The 22,174-nt window shown below is 44.3% G+C and overlaps 2 protein-coding genes across 2 annotated transcripts in view; one reads left to right on the top strand and one right to left on the bottom strand.

The window, feature by feature from the left end:
- TRIM24 (tripartite motif containing 24) overlaps positions 1–3,703 on the top strand; it is a 58,645-nt gene extending 54,942 nt beyond the window's left edge. The window contains exons 20-22 of the mRNA XM_026047319.1: positions 844–918; positions 1,413–1,562; positions 2,657–3,703. Coding sequence (XP_025903104.1) covers positions 844–918; positions 1,413–1,562; positions 2,657–2,866 — 435 coding nt within the window. The 3' untranslated portion in view covers positions 2,867–3,703. The remainder of the gene's footprint in view (positions 1–843; positions 919–1,412; positions 1,563–2,656) is intronic.
- A 3,943-nt stretch (positions 3,704–7,646) lies between these two features.
- The window catches only part of SVOPL (SVOP like), a 14,838-nt gene continuing 310 nt past the window's right edge, over positions 7,647–22,174 (bottom strand). The window contains exons 2-14 of the mRNA XM_026047321.1: positions 22,019–22,110; positions 21,063–21,161; positions 20,753–20,824; positions 20,171–20,295; positions 18,731–18,794; positions 16,880–17,005; positions 15,696–15,824; positions 13,844–13,917; positions 11,451–11,653; positions 10,482–10,593; positions 9,677–9,758; positions 8,175–8,264; positions 7,647–7,856 (exon numbers count right to left, since the gene is read on the bottom strand). Coding sequence (XP_025903106.1) covers positions 7,647–7,856; positions 8,175–8,264; positions 9,677–9,758; positions 10,482–10,593; positions 11,451–11,653; positions 13,844–13,917; positions 15,696–15,824; positions 16,880–17,005; positions 18,731–18,794; positions 20,171–20,295; positions 20,753–20,824; positions 21,063–21,161; positions 22,019–22,110 — 1,478 coding nt within the window. The remainder of the gene's footprint in view (positions 7,857–8,174; positions 8,265–9,676; positions 9,759–10,481; positions 10,594–11,450; positions 11,654–13,843; positions 13,918–15,695; positions 15,825–16,879; positions 17,006–18,730; positions 18,795–20,170; positions 20,296–20,752; positions 20,825–21,062; positions 21,162–22,018; positions 22,111–22,174) is intronic.

Here is a 22,174-nt window from a genome sequence, read left to right as displayed (position 1 = left end):
TTCCTTAAAGCTCAGAATTGAGAGAGAAATCTTTTCCTTTTGAGCAAGCAGTTGAACTGTTTGTTAGAATCTTTTTTGCTTTTTTTTTCTGTTTTTGTTGTTTAAAACATAGTTGATTTTAAAGCAATTCCGAGGTATATTGGAATTTTTCAGCAATGTTTTGTTTGTTTTAATTAGTAACTCGTGTAAATACACTGAAATGAATGTTTTATTTCTGAGCTTAGTGCACCTGTAGAATTGTTGTTTACAAGTGTCAACTGTCTAGAGCAGAAAAGCTCTGTTTGTTTTTCAGTTTAAATGGTACATTGTAAGAAATTCTGTAAATACTCTGATGAAGGATCAGCAAGCATAAAATCAAAAAAAGCAGTTTTTACAATCTCTTTTAAAGCTTGTGATCCGGCTTAATATATTTGGGTACACAGGAAAAATACTCTCTCCTACTGCGAATGTAAAGCAGTATATGCCTACACTTACAGAGAATTTATGCTCCAGACAGAGGAAGATTACTGATATTTCTCATTATTTATCGAGTACAAAGAGCCATGCATGCTTTGTATATTCTCTRGAACATCCATTGAATGGATGGCACTAATGGCACTGTTGGTGACTGCATAAGGTCTCATAAAATGCATTTGAGATACAATAAATGTATTGCAGAAAAATACTACAGGTCATTGGTGAAGACTGTTAAGCTCATTTYGAAATACAGTTTTTGTATTTGCTCTTCTGCTGGGGGCTGAGGAAGTACCAAACATCAATTCGATATCTTCAGCAGCCTCATTCTTAAAAAACACATTTTGTAGGATTCTCTGATAATTTGTGTATCTCTTTTGCTTGATACAGAAGTGTGAAAGGCTGCTGCTCTACCTCTACTGTCATGAAATGAGTCTTGCTTTTCAAGATCCAGTTCCTCTCACAGTATGTACCTCGTGTATTTCCTTTCTATGTTATATCAATCAGTAAAATAATTGTCATGTTCTTAATTGCATTGTGGTTGCCAGTTGTCCATTATCAGGAGGCAAATTCTCCCGAATATAGTGTGTCAGATGTGTAGAATTTTATTAACCTATCCAAAGGGAAACTGAAAGGAAAAACATTGGGTTGAAAGGGGTATTACTAGTAGAATTCCCTAAGAGCACATTTTATTTATTACCTAATAAAGAGACATACACACAGAAAATCCCCAAGTACTAACGCTATSTGCTGATTTTACAATGCTGAGTAAATGCTGATTTAACAATATCAATAAAAAAGTGAATTAGGATGTCTGTAAAAATAAATGCCTTGAGTATAAGAACATGAAAACTCCATGTCTTAGGATTGTGCTTTGAAGATAAGACAAAATATAAAATAATAATATAAGAAATAAGCAGTGAACCTGGCTGCATTTGGTATTTTTTTTCTTCCTGTAGGTTCCTGATTACTACAAAATAATCAAGAAGCCTATGGATTTGTCAACCATCAAGAAAAGACTTCAAGTGACTGATTTATTCTACACAAAGCCAGAAGATTTTGTGGCTGATTTCCGACTGATTTTCCAAAACTGTGCTGAATTTAATGAGGTTAGAAAAAGTAGATACCTCTTCTTGTTTTGTAAGCTTAGTTTTCTTCRGGAGAGCTATAGTGGGGTAGAACTTATAACACAAGAACTCTTTACATTAAACTTGTTTTGTTGAAGAGATCTCAATGAAAACACAGATTACATTTTGAACTAGTTCAGAGTTAGATGACCATGCRTTGTAGATGCTTCCATGAAAAAGGAGGGTTGTAATAAATATATTAACTGAATGGCAGGACAGCAGGTAAGGAATAAGATAACCCTTAATTGCAGAGGTTAGCGGTGGACATTGCATAAAAACTTGTTTTAATTTCCACTGCCCTAGCAGCAACCTATCAAATCTTAAGTTCAGTGAGTTTTTTTTATTCTGGGAGGTCCATGCTCATCTTTGACTTCTAGTCGTATGTGGGTTGATTGTTGGTATCCCTCACTGCACATAAGGGAACACATAGTGTTGACAAAGGGATGCAGGTGCTGATCAGACCACAGAAGCAGAAAGGATGCCAGTGGGAATAAAGGTTTGTGTAAGTGGTTTTGGTTGGATTCTGAAGCAGTTGCCATCAGTAACCTGTACCTTCCTGTGACAATGGCCTGCACTTCAGGAAACTGGTCAGCCATGGTGGGAAGGAATGAACCCAGGGAAGCCTAGTCTTTCAAGATATAATCACCATTCATTCTAATAACATTTTACTGTAATTTTAAAATAAGGCTGTAATTTAGAGAAACTTTAGGATTTTACACAGYCTTAGGATACATCTGTCTATTTCACAGCATAATGTACTTTACTTTTTTTTTAACAGTCGAAAAGTTTGTTAAAAAAATCTTTATATAGCTTTCAGAACCCAAGCAACATGTCTTTTGCAATTAGGTTCTGTAAGAAAAGGAAAAATGTGGTGAGATACTGGCAAAACTTCTGCCTTCTCTTTCTGTTTTGGAGACTTTTGTTCTTTGTTACCCGTGTTCTATGGGTGCCATTAATATTGCTGTTTGCTTTTTATAGTTTGTAAATCACCTTAAGGTCCTWTAGGTGCTCTAGGTACAATGCTAGATTTCATGGTGCACTGATACTATTAATTTAAGTATTAATTTACCCAACAGCCTGATTCAGAAGTGGCTGATGCTGGCATGAAGCTTGAAGCATATTTCGAAGAACTTCTGAAGAACCTCTATCCTGAGCGAAAGTTCCTTTTGCAACCAAACTCCCAGAGTGAAAAAGATAGTCCAGAACTTACTGATGACTCGGATGATGAATTTGTACAGCCACGGAAAAAACGTCTCAAAGGAGAGGAGCGCCAGTTGCTCAAATGAGTTGCATGTTTTGCTATGGACATCTTTTTTAAAAACTATGAATATTTATCACTGTTAAATGTCAGAAAGGGAAGAATCATGACTGCTTTGACTTGTAGGTTTGTGGATGTTTCCTAGACTTTCTTCCTTTCCTCTGAAACACAAATGAAATGGCGATCAAGGCCGGCGGAGAGCTGTTTCTCTGAAGTTCCAAACTTTCAACCTACTTCAGGAACAGAATTTGCTTTACGGAAATTGCTTGTTTGAGTGGGATGACAGCTGCTTACATCTGCTTTGAGGAAGAGAAGAAGTTTGTGTAGAATTCAAGTGTAAAATAGTACATGGGGTCAACATGTGGCTTTCTGAGTTTGAAGAAAATGTGATTTCACCAGACATTTACTTTTACCAAAGGCATGTGGCTGGCCATAATTTGATTTTCCTGTACTGTATTTCACAAAAGCCATGAAAATAGATGGTGTAATACTGTTGTCCTACGAAACTGACTGGTACAATGAAGGTGTAGTTGCCCCAAAAGAAGGTATTGGTAACTTGAAAATGTAGAGGAGAGTGTATTAAAAATAATTTTTAAGAAAGAGGGGGTGGAATTTGTTTGAGAGTTTAGTGGAGAAAAGACAATGTTTTGTTTTGCACCATCTTTCTCACCAGCAGCAAGAAGCAATGATATTCTTGTACTATATTGTTTAACAGGTATTTCACAGCTTAGATATACCTAAATTTAATAGAGATCATGGTAAAACTGCAAGGAAAAAAAATAATTACTTGCACTTACTGTTATTGGACTTTGGATATGTTTAGGAAAAAGTGAATCCTTTCTGTCCATAAGCTCTTGCTATTTTACCAAATTTCTAAATGTGTTATTTTAAGAATGCAACCTGCATTGGTCTTCATTGGGAGGTACAAAAGTTTCAAAAGAAGGAAGAAAAAAAGAACAATCATGCTTCTTCATCTTTTGTCTGTCCTTCTTAAAATCACCAGATGTTGTGACAATTTACCCTTTTAATTTAGTGCCATTTCCAGAAGGCTCATCAGCATCATAGAAGGTTGTTTAGGCCTTCAAAGATTGCAGAATTAGAGTGGAACTTGTTGGTGGCGCATTTCCAGCTTCTGGATTGCACCCATCATTTGTGTCGTCTTAAAACTGAGTTCTGGGTGAAGCAGGCGGTCTGTTGGACTAGCCCTGCTTTCATTGTGCTGGAGTACTTCAGATGGAGTTATAAAGACATCTCTTCTGTACACAACCTTGTTTTCAATTTGCTATGTGTCACTGCTAGGGATACATCACTGAGGAGACTAAATGCTGTCCCTGCCTCCTTGCAGGGTACCTATGTGCACAGAAAAAGGCCTTTTATTCATTTTCTCACCAGAACAGACGGCAGAAGAGGGCCTTCCTCACAGGGAGGCACTGCCTAGCAGCAGGCAATGGGCGCTTCAAAGACTGTTGGCTGCATTTGCAGCAGGCCTTTGGTGGTCATAATACCTTTAGAAATGCCATGCTGATTTGATTAGGTTTTAAGTTGGTGAGTGTAACCRTTTTCCCTTTTTTCTTCTGCTCTTTGTGGGAAGCTTTATGACCTGAGGAGAGCTGCTGCAGCAGTTCTGCCATCTATTGTACCCCRAAGAAAGGAGGAGAGGTGAAGGAGCAGAGGAGGCCTGTGAAGGGGACATTTTCACAAAACSGGTGTCCCAGTGCACACTACAGGAGTGCAGAGATGAGAAGTGAGAGGCACAGCCAGTGCAACACTTGGAAACCTTAAAAATCCAGCAGTGCCTGAAAGTCCTACGTGCCCTGTCACCAAGTGTACCYGTGCTGCCCGGGGAAGGTGCTGAGGATTTCTCTGGGTAGTAAGTGGCAAACACAGATATGTTAGGAGGCTGAATGCTTTGGGAATGYGTGCCTCTGTACCTTCACACTCCTGCCCTTACAGTGAAAAACAGTAGGGGGAAAAGCAGAGATATATTCTTGCAAGCAAGTTACATCTCTCTGCTTTTCATTCTCACCTGAAAACAAAAACTTCTTGAAATTATGCAGCCAACGTTTTAACCAAAAACTTACCATAAAACTGCAAGTAAGTTTCAGTGAAAAATATGGGTTAGTTATAAGCGTAATTTTTTTCTATAGCCTCCTTTTCATTCAGATTTTTCTCTCCTGTTGCCTCAATCGTTTATAGAACCTATAGCAATATAGTCCAAGGTGGAGGTGGGAGGAAAGATTAGGAAACACTTCMATCTATTCACCCTTTTCTTCACTGTTCAGATGTGTTTTCATGGGAAAAAAATCCAAAAATACTGCTCTGAAATACAAATTAAGATTGTTTTTCTTGGCATTAACTATAGAGGCCTCTTGCATTAACTGTAGAGCCAGGCCAGCTGGCCATTTAGTGCATCAGTGTTAGATCTGAATGTCTAGATGGGCTTGTCCTTCCCGTGAATTGCTCTGGCTTACCAGTTTATACAGGAGACATGTCAGGGGTAGCCTGGACTCTTACCAGGCCTTGCACAGCTGCCATGAAGGCCTTCACGCAGAGAACCACGTCTCTTCGCTGGTCACCAAGAGACTTGAAGTTTTGGTGGCCTCTTCTGTCCAGCTTCCCCCTGAGAGGCTGATCTCTGGGCTACCATCATGGAGCTGTGGGGGTGAGTGAGCACGATGACAGGCTGTTCTTTTCCAGCAACTTGTCTGAAAGGTTTCTCCTCAATAATCCAGAGGAAAACATATGACTCAGCTTTAGTCTTCTGCTCTTGAATGTCACCCTAAGAACCCTCAGAAACTGCCTGTGGAATGGGGCTTGAGAGGTTAAATTCAACTTCTCTAATGAAGATAATAATGCATAGATATTTGAGGAATGCTGTTTTGCTTTCCTAGGGAWGTACTGCATTTTTGACATGCTATGGGGAAGACTGTATTTGTGTATTATTTTTTACGCTCTGCCTCAATCTACAAAAGCAAATAGGATGGTAATCAATACTGATTTTAGCCTGCAAGTAGTCTAATCTTTGTGTAGAACACTTGCTTTCATGACTGTCATTTTCCATTTTTTTGTGGCATGGCAGCAGTAATGGCACAGGGAGTGAGAGTATCATCTTGCTGCATGGGGTGGGTAGAAAATGTCTTTTTATTGAATCATAGGAAGGAGTACATATTTGAGAAAATTGCCATTTGTCTATACAAATCACAGTTCTTGCACTGGTCGGTTGCAATTTGTTATAATGGAAATGGTATGGTGAAGCAATCAACATCACATGCTGCTCACAGGAAATGACAGATTCCAAAGGTTTCTTTTTCTTTTCCTACCCAATCAACATCAAACACTCACTTTCATTTCACTTGCTAAGAAGRAAGAAAATACACAAGATTAATAAAATACACATGAAAACCCACGGAAATGGATGCAGGGGGAAAATACATGTGACAATGCATGAGATGTGTCCAGAAAGTCTCCCCTTTGATGGGCTGTCCCTACGACTGCTTTGAGAGCAGGATGATATTGTCCTAATAAACTAAAAGGTAGGTAAGCTCTTTAAAAGTTATTATCTAGATTCTAGAAGCTTTTTTTTATGTGTGTATATATATATATTCACTTAATTTGCAGACTTAATATTGAGATCTGCATCTACAATTTGGAGTCTTCGCACTAAATACTGCCATGTCAGAAAGAAGACAGCTTTTGTATGTTGTGTATCAAATTCATCTGCAGGTTGAATAACTGTGTTGTGTGAGGTCGTTGGACAACATGTTCAGCAGTCAGGATTCAGCACCAGTGAATGTATTTACATATGTAATTATAATCTCAGAAATGAGTATGAGATAGGGGTTACCCAGCTGAACATAAGATGGTGCTCTCTTAGCTCCACAAAAAACAAAGGTTTTCTTTTACGTCTGAAGTGGTTTTAAGGAGGTGTTTTGCTTAGTAATTAGTGTAATCTCAACCATTTGAGGGCTAAGCAGCTCTCTGGCCTTTCTGCATGAGTTGAATTTTGCCCATAGGGGAAGAATAAGTTGTTTTGTCCAATACTGTTTTAAAAACTGGTTTTCCAGTCTATAGATTTTTTTTTATGACATAAAGACATAAGTCTGTATTTCTAAAATACAAGTGTTTGAGGCAGATGGCAGATTACCACGTGACTTGATTAACTGAGATGTGTACATATTTTATAATAGTTTCCTTGACTGTCTCTAGGCTTCTGCCTAGTGTCCATGGCCCGGCTTACACGGGGAAGGTGGGCTGCAGACTAACATGCAGTGCAAGGTGAAAATTTCCTGGCTGCTCATGCGGCACCGTGACAAAGCTGCTCACCATCATCTCCTGCAGGGAATTAGCCCTGCATGTGCACGGCAAGGTGGCTGAAGCTAAGCCCACCTTGCACTTCCATCTTTGTGCCTGGTCTTTTAGCCTTTTGCCTCCATGGCCTTGTAGGAAACACTAGCCACAGGGCCTTAGCTACCTGGCTGTGTGGCATGGGGCTTTGGGCTTGTATCTGATGAAGATGCAGCTTTGGCAGTGYAATGAGGTACTTCTGTTGCCCTTCTCTCTCCCTGTAGCAGAGGTGGCAGAGCAGAGTACGCGCCTGTGAACCCACAGCATTAAGGAAGGGCCAGAATTGCTAGCAGGAAAAGCTTTGTGCCCACAAGCTGGCACGCTGACACATAGGAGCTGGGGCTGGGACATCTGCTTTGTTCCTTTAGGACAAACGAGCTTAGGCAGCTGGGGTGACGGTGCTTTAAGCTGCAACGACATGTTCCCATGCTCATCTGTCAGTCCTGATTTGTTTTTATGAACTGCTAGGACAGTTTGATGTACATTACAGCTGAATCATAATTTAGGTGTTTCCAACTAGTATTTAGAGACGTAAGAGCCCCCGGAGGTGTCATACAAACCTGCAGTGCCCTGCCCTTGGTCTCGATGGGCAACGTAAATGCAGAGATTGCGCATACAACACACACAGATGCAAAAAGACACAGGGCCCCAGTGAAAGAGGCACTCATAAGAACCTGCAGACAAGCAACAGCAATAAAAACAACAGTTGAAACAGCAGATCAGTGAAGAGGAGGCCTGGCAATTATTTAGGAATTAAAGGGTGGATGAAGGATCATAGACATGTGAGACTCCACCATGGCCAGCAAAAGCAGTGTTTGCAGTCTAATAGCTTTCAGAATATCATAAACATGACCACGCTAAGCTCTGCAAAGAAACTGGTGCAGTTTTGCAGAGCCTGGAGAACTGTTCCACAACGTTAGGAGTATAAAGCAGTCTAGACCTTTACTGATCAACTGCCACCCATGTTAAGATAATACTAACAGTGCGCTTACTTGTGATATGAACGGGGCCACCATAGCTCCAATACGGCACAAGGACCCGCTGGTTCCCATCCCCAGGGCTCGCATAGTGGTAGGGTAGACCTAAGACAGGCCAGAAAGAACACAAAATTACTGCAAAAAAACTAACATTGGTATCTAGAGGACTAACGTCCTCTTCTTTTGGACAGAGAACCCCATTGCGTTATTGAAGACAGCTAGTGGGATGAGCTATGAAAAGGATTAAAGACTCCTTTGGGTCCACCTCTTGCCCAAAGCGAASTCTTAGGGTAAGCCAGCAAAGCTGGATGTGGTAACACAGTTATTTTCTTCCCATGGACATGTCCCTTCCAGTTGGGGTGGGCCATTCAGGTCAGTGTCACAGAGATTGGTGGTAAAGGAAAAGCTTAATTTATATTGCCMGACCCTGCGTTTGGAGAAAGAGAATAAGATACTAATTAACACAGGCCTTCAAGTCAGCCTGTGTTTGTAAGGAGCACTTCTGTGGAAAACACCTTCATTGGGGAGAAGGAAACAAAAAAAAAAAAGGAAAAAAAGGAAAGCTAATCCAGACAAGAAACCATCATGCTTAGAGGAATATGCTTTGTGGAATTTTCTTTTTAATCTTCCTAACACCTGTGCCAATAAAGCACTTAAGCATGTGCTTTGCTTAATTTAAGCCCTATTAATGTCCCATTAATGTCAATAGATTTTTAGCAAGTATAGTCATTTAATCCTGTGTACAAATACTTGTCTGAATAGGGCCAAGCCAGTGGAGGGAAGGTAACTCGAGACGAGTTCAGGCATACAGCTGGAAAGGGGATTTCCACATAGGGCTTTAAATTGTGCATATTGGTGGTTTATGGCACAGCCATTCCAGCAGTATTCACATCAGCAGCATTCAGTTCCGGACCCTTGAAGGCTGGGGTATTCTTAACTAYAGAGTGTTATTAAAAGTACTGTACAGTATCAGGCCAAATCAGAGAGGTCCTTCTATTTGCTTTTTATCACATTACTCCATCTGTAAGATGATATATTTAACTGCTTTTTTTTTTATGCGAACTTAACCCATGGAAGCTATTGCTCCAGGTATTTTTGTGAAGGATAAGCTCTCTGATACATTAAACTCTTTGCAGACAAACCATGTATATACAACCTCAATCCCTTAAATGCTGGTAAAGGTCTCCTTCTCAGTGGTGGCCTATCTTCTAACTTTCTGGAGTTGAGGAAAGGAAAGACTGTAGGCGTTTTGGAAGATGCTGGTACAAGACATCCTCCTAAACAGCATTTTCCTGCAGCTGTCCAACATGTGGCTCAGCAGGGCCAYGTGCTCTTCACATCTCCAGCTAGTTTTCTGGTTCTTTATCCAAAWTCATAGACAAAAGCAGGACCAGGAAAGCAGAGGTGGGCAGTTCAAGAAAAGTTACTGTAGTTAATAAATATGTCAGCATTCCTGGGTATAGGCAAATGGGCTTTCACTCACCACAGCAGCCTAGAATATTTGCAAAACGACCCACCTCTGCTGTGTAGATGTAGATGGTGTTAAAGTTGGCTGAAACCAAGGCGCGTAGCATGAAGAGAAACCCAGTCATGCCTGCACTAGAGGGAAAGCGATACGGAGCAAGAATTAGTAGCACCAAACAGCAATCGCACAGACACAACCTAAAATACTGCCCTAAGGTACTTGCAACCTTCTCGAAAGAGGAGGTGTGAGGAAAAGCTGRTGGCTGACACGTGTAAGCTTTCCTTAGTCTGTTGGGAAGGCATGTTGGCCATGAACTATTGCACATTAGCCTTCCARTAGCTCTTCAGCTCTCCCACCTGGGAATGGGTCTTGTAGGTCCCCGCAAACCAAGCTGAGAAGCAGAGCATTCACTAAACCCTTCCCCTTGGTGATTTGAGCTTCTTTGGAGAGCCTGACTCTACCAGCCAGCAGACATACGTAATAGTGCCAAAAAAAAAAAAAAAAAAAAAAAAAAAAAGAGAGAGAGAGAGAATGGTACAACTTATTTGTAAGGGATGTTGTTTACATTATTTTTAGTTTTCCGGACTACGCTAGTTAGCAGCTTGTTGAACACTTTGGGGAAGGCATTTGGGCTCAGCAATATAAGTTACTCCCTTGCCACACACGCACCACAACCTCTGTTGCAATAGCTTTTCTGGGAAGTACAGGGAGCCAGCTGGAGATTTTTTTTTYCCRTGTGTATAGGAATTGCTGGGATGACCGACCGGTGACCTGAGGCTCCCATAGACCCTGCCATGTGCCCATGCTGCACAGCACCCTCGCCCTCCGCGATGGCAGCACATGGGCTCRCGGCCTACCTCGAAATGCAGATGTTGAGGAGAAGGAAGAACAGGGCCGTACAAGCCATGGTTATGCACAGGCTCAGGCGCCTCCCGAGGAAATTGATGCCCAGAATGTTCAAGGGATTTACTGGAGATGAAAACAAGAAAAGAAAATGTTAGATGACTTAGGTGTGATGAGTGTCTGTGTTCATAGACCTCCATGCCCTTTGAGGTATTCCTCCAAACCCTCATCCTCAATGCCTACCAAGTGTTCTATAAAATGCCACCTCATATAGCTCCCATCCTGTACCCAAATCCTATAGCTTGTGCACTCCCTCATCTCCTTCCCTGCCATCATCCCTGCTGATGCCCGGCCATCTGCAACACCCCTGCGCTGGGCAAGGACTGGGCACCAGCTGCAGTTCTCCCGGCCCATCATCCCACTGTGGCCCCTGGATGGGCTGTACCAGGAAACCTTTGGGTTTTGCTATGGAATCACTGGGCACCCTTTCATGCCTGTTACCCAAAAGCTCACCATAGGATCTGCTCCTGAGGCTAATATCTGTTCTAAGGTAAGGCACATGTGTGGTGCATTAGACTACATGTACATGACTACCTGCAATCAATTATGAATTCCCAAACACAGTATGTCTGAGAATTTGTTTAGAAGCCAGTATTGGGCCTGGCAATTTAGCCCTTGGGCAATTTTGTCTTGGAGTGTAAGAAAAATAGTTGCTGTGTGCTGACTGCAAAGGCAGCAGTGACTCTGGTGGTGWAAGGACCCATGGTGTCATCAAAAGCTGCATTATTCACCTGGGAGGAATGTCCCCCTTGCCACCAGCTCATGGGCTACCCATCAAACCTTTGCTTTGCTTTGCGTGGCTGTTGCCAGCAAAAYTGAAGTCGTGTCAGCCCCCTGTGTGTCACTAACTGCATGCAAAGTGGAAAGCTGTACAGAGAGTATTAACATGATAAAGAAAGGGAATGAAAAGGCGGGGGGGTTACATGCGATCTCTCCCACTGTGCTGATAATCATGGTCTGGTAAGCAGAAGGGCTGAATAAGCGACAGTGACATGGGCTCCGGCTCTCCTCGGAGTCATCTCCAGCTTCCTCCCCTGCTGCTGCTGGAGAACCACAGACTAGATCCCGTTCCAGTAATTCAGCGCTGGCCAAGATAACACCATAATAAGCAAAAGCGATGCCAAGCCTGCAGGAAAGAAACAGGGCAACAAGAGACGAGAACAATAGGGAAGGTCAGGAAACATTCTGGCACTGGAACACAGCAGGTCTTGGGTGCCCAATGACAGACACGCTGTCCCCAACAGTTGGGCTATGCATCAGGAGAACCCTTGTCCATTAGCCAGAGACTCGTGCACACACCACATACATAGGCTCACACCCAGTGCCTGGCACATACTCCAACGCAGGCCCTCCTGCCTCTCGTCCTCTGAGGAAAACATCCCGGTTCTCAGCTCGTGTGCCCCCTTGCCCCTTACTGCTACTCCTTGCTGTGCAAGAACAAGCAGGAAACTGCCTTGCAAGGGAGAACCTTGGCACCTTCCAAGGCTCTCACACTGCTGGGTCAGGATGGGCACATCCACACTGGCTCCCTGCACCACAGGCACTTTCCCCTGGCCTTCCTCACAGCCCTGCCTCAACAAATGCAACCGCAGAGCCCAAGCTCGGGGCTCAGCGGGGTCCAGGGAACCAAGCTGAGTCTCTGCTGGCCTGGGGCAGCCGCGCTGGCTCTGTGCAGAGCCAGACAAGGCTCAGCAGGGCTCGTAAACCGCACCCTGTGTGTTTGTGCTGCCACACACCGGCACTGAGGAAGAGGAGTGCAGTTGGGCATGCCGATGTGCATGCATGGTCTTTCCCTACTCCCCRTCATTCCTGGGCTCCCTCCCTGTCCCTGCTGGGTTATGGCAAGCAAGGAGATGCGTCAAGAAGCGATGAAGGCCTCATGTTCTCTCTGGGAGGTTTCCACCAAGTATGTGCTCATTTGATATCAATGCAGCCTGACTGCACTTAACCTTGCTAAACCAGCCAGCAGCTCACATGCAGAGTCACGGCCATGTTACCACCGTCCTGCTCCATTTTCTGTTGAGGGTAACCCAACCTACTCTGTGCTCAGCCCAGGCTTAGTGAGACGGGTGCTGTCTCCTGCTTCTGTCTCCTGGGGGAGGACATGCCCCTCATTTCCTTTCTCTCCTGCAGGACTATAAATTGAGACACTTTTTAAACTGTCCCTGCCTGGAAGGCCCTGCCCAGGGAGTCTCTAAATCAGCTCCTGGAGCAACTGCGCAGGTTTCAGCCCTTGTTGTTTCTGCCTTTCAAAAGGGGCTTTCAGGGCAGCCTGGAGAGGCTCACTCCGCACCCTGGCCCGCTGTCAGGGACACAGCATTAGCAATGGCAGCCTYGCTGTGCCCTTATCAAGTAATTCAGTTTACACCTAATCACAAGCAGACCGAGAAATAATTTTCATTTTTATATCCCCCCTGGCAGTTTTGGAAACAAGCTCCAGCACCCAGGCTACAAAATGAGCTCCCTTGGGAGCGTGGGGGGAATGCTAAGGGCTCGGAGGGATGGGAAAGCAACCCCAGAGCAGGCCAGTGGCTCCTGGGAGAGCAGAGGAGAAAGAGGGATTTAAAAATATAGATATATTCATAAAATTCATGTGAGTTCRGAGGAAAACATGAAAGATTCAAGGCCTGACTTAGCAAGATTTTAAGTCCATGAGCTCCCACGGACCTATTATTTATACATTGCCATTCCAGACAGCGAAGTCAATGAAACATATATTAACCATGCATATAGCTACTGGGAACATTGCAAATGAAACTCATCATCTTCTCTTCAATTTTAATTTTCCCAGGCCAGCGGCACTGCTAACAGTTAATAAGTACCTGGCCAAGTCCTATTTCACTGATATATTGGCTGGCCGGCAAAGGTGGTGCAGTTCTCCTCCTCAGGAGAAACAAGACTGCAAAAAAAAAAGGGGAATCCAGTCCAGGGCAGGCATATCCTTGTCAAACAGGCATGTGCTTGCTCTTACAGCTCTCATGCAAACCACAGCATCTTGTCTGAGCTAATCTGTCCCACAGAAAGGGGTCCTGACTACCTAGCATATACTGCCTTGCAGCCAATCCTTTTCGGCCTGTATTAAAGCTGACCAACCTAAGGGGTTTACAGTATTATATAAAAACAAGCAAGGTTCATCGTGCCCCACAGGTCCTCCCTCCAACCATCAAGGTTTGTGGCTCAGCATCTTCCTGAAGCAGAAGAGTCTTTGAAATAGCAGAGTCAAGAGGAGACTTCTGCTCCCTGCATATGTTCAAATGAAAGAAAGAATGGATTAGCAAGGGAAAAATAACAATAAAATGGGTGATTTTTTTTTTACCATATGATCCATATTTGTAAAGTAGTTCTTAAGTATTTGGGGTGCATGAGGTCCTTGAATCTTCCTCTTCTTTCCTGCAAATTGTTTGATAGAAAGAGAAGTTTAGGGGGAAAAAGAAAAGCACCTTATGTAGAGGAAGTGCTTCAGAAAGTGGCATTCCAAGCACTAGCACCCTTTGCTGTCTCCCTTCCCAGAGGATGCACGCAGGAAGGACACATTGTAAARGCTGGAGGGGAGAACAAGACCATCATCCTGTGCTTCCCAGTGCCCTCCGGCTCCCTCCTGGTGTTCAGCTCCCACAGGGTGAAAACTGGGCAATATGTGGGATGGACACGGGGTTGCTCCTGCTCAGGCTACTGCTGCTCTGACTGGCACTAACTCCCGCTTTGGCTGGTCCCAAAGAGGGACCCGGCATCCGAGGTCGGAGGCAGCCTCTGCCCAGCTCCCCTGGGAAGAGGTGGCAGATGCCCTGCTGCATGGCTGCATCTCCCGCTGTGCTGGGGACACAGAGCCCTGCAGGGCACACGGAGCCCTGCACTGGCATCCCGCCTCCAAGGGGAGATGAGTTCACTGGGATGGTTTGGGTTGCCCTGTTTTTTTTTTTCTTTCATTATTGGCTAAGACTGGGAGGGTACACAGCTAACAAAACCCTTCACACAGTCAATGCGATTCCATTACATAAATTCAATTAAACTACAGGGAAGCTTTAAACCTAATTAATTCCAATACAATAGCACCATCTTGCATGAATTGCTAAGGACAATGCCTGGTGCCTGTGGGATTGAATAAGCAGCAAAGAGGTCCAGGAAAGGGACTTTAAAGAGCTGGAAAATAATCTTGAGGACCTCTTTGTTCAAGCTTCCTTTCTTGGGGCTAAAAGGAGCCACCTGAACAAGAAGACTCTTCATGATAGTCCTTCCTCTGTGTTAGYAGGGCCCAGCCTGATGGTAAAGAGGCGTAGCTGTGCCTTCTCTTCTGCCCGTGCCCACTGTCAAACCCCAAGGTTGTGTCCCCTCTCATCTGTGAGAAACAACCCACTTCCCTCACAGTCTGTTGGCTCTCGTGTCTCTTGGGTKCTTAGAAGATGCAATGACAGTGCTGTCTGGTTGAAAAGGTTGCTTTGATGCTCTTTGACTGGTTTGGTGTCTCCAGAGACTGGGTGCATTGGGATCCAGTGCACAAGTGGGGTCTGAGGTTGGAATAAACACCAGCTGGCAGGTCGCCTTTTAGGAATCCGCTGCCAGAAGCATTTTTATCTGCTTAGAAATGGCAGATAAGTTCCAGACCAAGCAGAAATTTCACTAATGTATGAGATGCAACTGATAGTCACTGCTCCAGCAACCTGCAGTGAATCAGGACAGAGATGGAAGTCGGAGCCTCCCACACTGTCCACATGTAGGTGCTCCCAGTGTTTCTTCTGGGGGTAAGATGGTTGACCTCACGGGAGGGACCCCTTGGATTCTGTAGCCCAACAGGCCATATTCTTCAGAGGGACTCGAGCAAATCTTGCATCCTGTGACACGTTGGGAAGCCATTTGCAGTACTGATGAGCAGTAAGAAAGAATGCTCTCTACAGGCAACCCTTTTCATGGCTAGAGAAACAAATCTTCCCTCAGAATAACATTAATCTGACCAAAAACAAAGAAATAAACCCATAAAGCCTAGAAACCCCTATTCCACTTAAGGGCTACTATTGCTGCCTCTTCAAGAAAAAAATGACATCTTCATCTGTAGTCCTTTGGAAAGAACCCGAACACATAGGGGGAAAGGGCCATCAGGACATGCCTGGCAGCCCTGCTGCACCCCTCACGTCTGAGGAGCGCGCGGAGCGGGGTCTGCAGCTCACGCTTACGTTAGCCGGCTCCCTCAGGACGCCCTCGGGCATCGCGGCGCGGTTCATCTTGGCGATCCTCCGCAGAGTGGCCAGCGCAGCCGCGTTGTTTCCCGTGGACACATTGTACCGAGCAGACTCTGGAATGAACTGGGTGGAGGAGTTAGTTAGAAAGCATTTCTGCCCATCTCTTTCCGTCAGACACTACACAAATATACCTACACGGTTGCCGGTTGCACTTCATTTCCTGAGGTCCAGACATTTGAGCCCAACRAAATGATACCTGAGCTAGAATCCCTTCTGCTCACTCCCAAATGAAACATCTTGTACTGAATGATGCATATATTATAAATACACATATATCCCCAAAAATATAAATTTAAGGCAACTTCTTTTTTTAAAGTGATATATATCAATTATGTTTTTATTTCTTTTAGACCAAAGGCTGTTGCTAGATATTTTTCGTGGCACAAATAATTTGGGAAATGAAACAGCACAGCTATATAAATGGACATTCATGCAAATCTTACATTTTCAGATATCACTACAGATGGACTTTTGTGTTCACTCAGTTGAAGGTAGAGATCCCTGCACCTTGCTCATGGAATTGCAGCTAAGCAGTGTAGTGCCCACTAGCACTGCAAGTAGAGATTTTCCACCTCACAGAAATAAAATGATCCCAGGGTTTGAGGTTGTTATTTCTGAAGAATAACTAGACCCAAAGAATAGGCAGTCAGCTAAGTTTGCTGCTTGCCTTTTTTATTGAGGCTCCTTTCCTCAGTCCTGGTTAATTTAATGACTGAAAAGGATGCAGGAGAGCCAGAGCAAGACTGAGGGTATTAGTTATTGTGTTTTCTTGCACAGCCTGTCTAGGCTGTCCTTATCTCAAATGCCGTTACAAGTCTATCAGTACTGCTGGCATAACGCAATACCAGAGCCCGTGGTGCTGGACGTCCACAGTGGGGTAGTAATGCTTTAGGCAACAGCTGCCTTATGACAGGCCACATTTCCCTGGCAGCTGGTCCATGCATGTAGGACTTTCTCAAATCTCATCGCATGAGAGGACAGCAGTGTTAAAACAAGGACACCACGCAAGCACAGGCTTTTGCGCTATGGAGGATTATATCTCTTGGTGGCTACATCAGCAGGAGGACACCARTTCTGTTGAAATGCTGTGAGCAAGAGGGCAGAAAAGATTTTCTTACCTTGAAGACCAGGATGAGGATGATGCCAGGTATGGAGGCTATTCTGATCAGCCACCTCCAGCCAATGGTTGGGTTGACCACTGATGCCAGGCCGATGATTAACAAGGAGCCTGCCAACCAAAACACCTTTCCAAGTGGAAATCAAGGGTTAAAACAAATGAACATATGGCAGTGATTTGTCTATTTTCATCCCTTATGGTCTCATTGCCTGGATACGTCAGGATTTTTACTGTGGAGAGCTGCGGTTCAAACTGAGCCATCCTGTGGCTGTCTGCGAAGCTGAATTTGGGTTGAAGCAAGGATGGAAAGATGAGGTTTGGGGGAGAGATGACTAAAGATAGTTTTAATTAGCTCTGGATGAAAACATATAACTTGCTGCGCTTACCATTGTACATAAAATCCTTCTATCCACTCCTTTTGTCCTTCTGTTCACTTCCCTGCTAATGTTCATGCCTATGACTGTTTCTCTTGTCTGAATCTCTGTGGGAAGCAGTAGATTTACAAGCACCAAAGGCAATAACGGGCCAGATTTCCACTGCTGGAAGTTGGTGGGTCTCCAGTGGACTTGGTGCCAGTTTATACCAATGGACAATCTGGCCCCGGATCTGCAAGTACATTCCTCTCTAAAATTCTCTTGTAGCCACTAGGAAAAGCATTCTTTATAGTTACACAAAGGGTCTAAGTCAATACAAAGCAAAAACAAATTCATAAAAGCCAGAGCCAGTTCATGAGTAATCTGTGGGTAGAAATAATTGATTTCTGAAGAGAAATATAAGATTGTTYTTTTTTATATAAATCTTTGTGTTTCTGATGACACTTTGGTAATGTAGCCCCGAGATCAAACAGAGTATAATTAAAAGCAAATTCTCTTTGCCACCAAGACCAAATACAAACACTCTTGGTTCAACCAGTAACAAACTCATATGATCAATGAAGTCATTTCCAGATAATTTGCACATGCATCAAGTGCCCATTACATAAATCTGGAACAAGAGGTAACTCCAGTCACCCTTAACCGTGATCTTTGCCCAAAAAACCTTCCCAGCCATGATCTGTGCCAGCCCACTGCTGAGCAAAGCAGTGTGAGCAGGGGAATTGCTTCATTAATCACGTGTTATTGCCATGGTTATCTCATCTGAGATCCTCAACAAATACCAGTACGAGCTGCAGAGATGTCCCAGTGTCATGGGCACCTCCTCAGCCCGCCTCACTTTTGGCTAGTGTTTGCTTGGCTTGTTTCCCACCAATGACCCCAGACAGAGCCCAAGRCTCCTGATGCAACTCCCTCAGCTGGGGACCAAAGAGACATGAGATGAATGCTGCCCAAAAACGTCTGACACCCTCTACCCAAGGCCACCCTCATGTTTGGCACTGAGACTGCTTTCCAGCCAAGAAGTGGCCACTGTTCTCAGTCTCCCAGTGGGTAGCACAGCAAAAAGCATATTCCTCCTGTGGTTTTGTGCTTATAGCACTACTCTAGGATGAGCTGACCCATTGCTCCTAACTGACAGTCCATCAATGCTTATCTCATCAAAGCAGGGAATGCAGTTATCAATGTGGTAACCCGAAGGTTGGATGTCAGCTGTCACTCAAATTCCCCACTCAGTGTTTGGAACATCCAATTATTTGAGAAGAAAATGCTTCTTTTCTGCACACATGTCTATGTACATGTTTAATAATGCAGAGTATGCACTCTGGGGCATAGAAGGCAGAAGATTCTTGCTCTGCCCAAGATAAACGCAGACCATCTGGGACATACACTGACTTGCTGGAGATCAGATTTCCAGACAACAGTCAGACAAATCTCATGGGACTGTGGGCTAGAAAAAAGAGTAACTTACTCACTCTTACCTGAGATAAGGGCAACATGTATCCTCGGTATTTGGTAGGCAAAAATTCTGTTTTTATGATAAGCCTAAAAGAAATGAAAAGAAGTGCAGAGAGACATTGAGAATTTCTATACTAATCAAATAATCCATTCATCTCAGTTATTGTTGGACGCTATGGCCAGCAACCTCTGTGACAGCCCCTCTCCCTCTACTGAGCTACCAGAAACGAGGGATCACACTCCCAGTCTCTGCCTCAGGCACGCTGCTTTTGGAGAAGAAGTCTTTAAAAATGAAGCATTCAGACCACCCTGTTATAGCTTTGCTATCAGAAGGGGCTGGTTCTTTTAATGTTTCACCTCCCGCAGCTATGTGTGTGGGYCTGAGCTCCCTGACCTGTGACCAGTGTTGCCCCATGCCCACGGCAGCAGGCTTCTGCCTCAGGCTTCAAGGAAAGAGAACCATGGAAGATAACGAAGTTTTGAGCTTGCTCTCACTGAAGAATTRAAAGAAATAATTCATTTTTGCTAGGCTCCCAGTGAAAATCATTTTTCATATTGTGAATTTTATCCACCTTCCCCGTCATCTCTCCATTTCCTCCCAGTAGGACTACTGGTTTACATTTAAGTGAGAACTTCCTATGTTAGCTCAGGAAGAATTTGTTACTTAAACAGAACTGTTGTGACTATTTTTACAATGAATCATCYTTCGCTCATCTATTACCTGTCTAATTGTTTTTATAATATATRTGTTTAATAATCTTTCTGTCATTGATTTAATGCAAACCAGCTGTCCTTTCTACTCCAGTGCTCTTGAGTCTTTGGGAACTGCAGTTTCAGTAAACTGGAAGGATTCTGTGAAATTACAGAAATGGCTTGCTTTTTTTTTTTTTTTTCTAAGGAGAGGTGGGAATTTCCTCTCATTTCCTTTTCCARCCTTTTCAGAGGCCCCTTCCTGGCTCTTTCCACAAGGTCACAGCACAGATCAGCTTATCGGAACCCATTGCAAGGGCCACCAGGCAGTATGTTGGAAGTCAGCCACGGGATCTATGGAGCCTTCCTGACTTTAGCCAGGAAATCTGGCCCCTCTGAGGCAATGGGTGCTTTGCCTGAAGAAGAAAATGAGTGCCATGTTCTTGTTTTTTTCAAAAAAAAGCCTGGCATAAAGAAACCAAATATGGCCTCATGATCCACTGGTGTGGGACACTTGCCAGCCCTTTTGCTTTTGATACTGATTCAATTCTATTTACTTTCATTACATCCCCCATTTATCCTCAAAGAAAATAACACACTGAAAAGACTCATTTCTGTTCCTATGGGCTTTCCTCTCCTCCCCTCCACCCTCTCTCTCATTTTTCGGTTGGTCTCACTACATGCCCCGGCATGAGRAGAGCACTCCTCACTCTTGCCCTGGGGAAGGCTTGGTTGCCAACACCAGCACCACAAGGCAACAAGCATCCCCTTACCCTTGAGCGTGGCCCGACACGCCACCGCCTACCATGGCCCTCAGGAACACAAACCAGATGTAGGATGGGGAGAACGAGGTCAGCAGGGAGAAATAGGCCCCCCAGAGGAAGGAGAGCAGGAGGATCTGGAAAGGAAAAATGAAGGTCATAAAAATATGGGCTTATTTCAGGGGAACCTCTCCGCCCAGGTCTGTATTCCCAATATTTGCATGATTTCTTGGGCAAAGGCACAAGGTAAGGAGACCAGGTGGTGACCTGCATGGCTGAGGGTGCTTATTTCACAGCATCTGAACCTGTGTGGCTGAGAATGCAGGTTCATTGCATACTTCACACCATCTGGGTTTCTACCACAGGAGAGCTGCTGCTGGGGAGGATGTGCAAGGGGCTGGTAAGTCCTTGGGAGGGTTTCACACTCCATACTGGGACTCCCTTTGGTCTGTGCTTTAGGCACCGCTGTTCCAAAGAAGTCACTCATTCCCTCATTGCGGTGGTGCCTTTGGGGCCATGCAGAGACCAAGGGAAGAGGATAAATGAGGGTAGTCCCTTTGTGAGGAGCTGATACTACCTGCGGCACTCACTCACCTTCCAGCGGCCGTACCGGTCTGCCAGGAGCCCAAGGACTATGCTGAAGATCATGTAGCCGAAAAACACCATCTACGAGGAATCAAAATATGGCCCAAAACAGCCAGTGATGGATTGTCCAGTCCTGGCAGCAGCTGGCAGCTCTGCTCTTAAAACCAAAAGTGCATTTAATATTTTCTAAGTAGTAGGATGAACTGTCCGCTATGGCTGAACACCAGAGCTCCTCACTATGCAGGAAATGTGTTTAAAGCAAAGTGTGACCCTGGCAATGCTCACATGACAGGCAAGTGGAGCAGCATAAGACACTCACCGTTGTCACTAGAGCCACCTGCCAGTCTTGAAGATGCCACTCACACCGAATGAGAGGGGAAACAACAGCTATTAGCATGATCTCCATGGCTTCAGCCACCTTCAAGGACAAACATGTGTGTTAGCAAGCAAGGGCTTCCACAAGGAGTGGGCTACGCCTCCATTCTGAATCTAACCAAGCCTACAGACACATCAGATCCTCAGTTTTGAGGTGATTCCCTACATGTCTATGCCACAGAGTGGGAACATGCCCATGGGCCAGGACTGCAGGCTGTTGAACATGGCAGCTTGGCCATGGACCTGTGAGTGCTCAGGGAGATGTGGAAACTCAGAGGAGCGAGGGAGATGGGGGAGAGGTGAGAAAGTGGGTCTCTATCTACAGTGTGTCTAGGAAGTCTGGAAAGACTCATCCTTTGCAGAGGAGGATCTCTTCCAGCAGAGTTAGTGGAAGATCTTCGATAGTCTCCTGAAATGAAGCTGCTTGGCTACTTACCCAGCTGTGCACTTGGATTTCTAACTTACAGGTTGCCCCACAAATAAATATCAATAAATGAGAGYAGTGCTACATTGGCCCCATGGTTGAACGTCAATAGCAAATGACTTTAGTAAAGAAATGATCCCATCATTCACTCATAGCTAGGGGCCTTGGTGGATGCATTTCCATTGCAGCTTAACCCCAGAATGACATCAGGTTTGTAGCTGTGTTGCCAAACCAGCTGTGCTGTTAAAGGAAGAGCCTGGCCCCTAGGAAATTCCTCAGGCAGCCAAGAGCAAGAGAGGATGGCAGCCCTCTGTGCCAGGCTGCATAGGGTCTGGGTGTCATCSGGGCAGCATGAAAAGCGTCATACAATAGCAACATTGCTATAAGGGCAACAAGAAAACCATTTCTTAAGGCWAATACAGCTGGCTGCAGATATCTAGGACTAATGATGTTGACAGCAGAATCCAGAAACCTACACCAGTGCTTCCCATAATGAGGAAAAGTGCTATGTGAAACCTCCCAAACCCAATGGTTTCCACAGCTTCTTCCACTGTAAATGTCTTCTGCCCTGAACAGCAATGGAAACGAAAGACAGAGACAAAAAAAAAAAAAAAAAAAAAAAAAAAAAAAAA

Source organism: Nothoprocta perdicaria, unplaced genomic scaffold (genome assembly GCF_003342845.1).
Source record: "Nothoprocta perdicaria isolate Ctin4 unplaced genomic scaffold, notPer1 scaffold_490, whole genome shotgun sequence".
NCBI classification, from domain to species: domain Eukaryota; kingdom Metazoa; phylum Chordata; class Aves; order Tinamiformes; family Tinamidae; genus Nothoprocta; species Nothoprocta perdicaria.
Note: the sequence above shows the minus strand (reverse complement) of the source record. Positions and strands in the feature narration are given on the sequence as shown.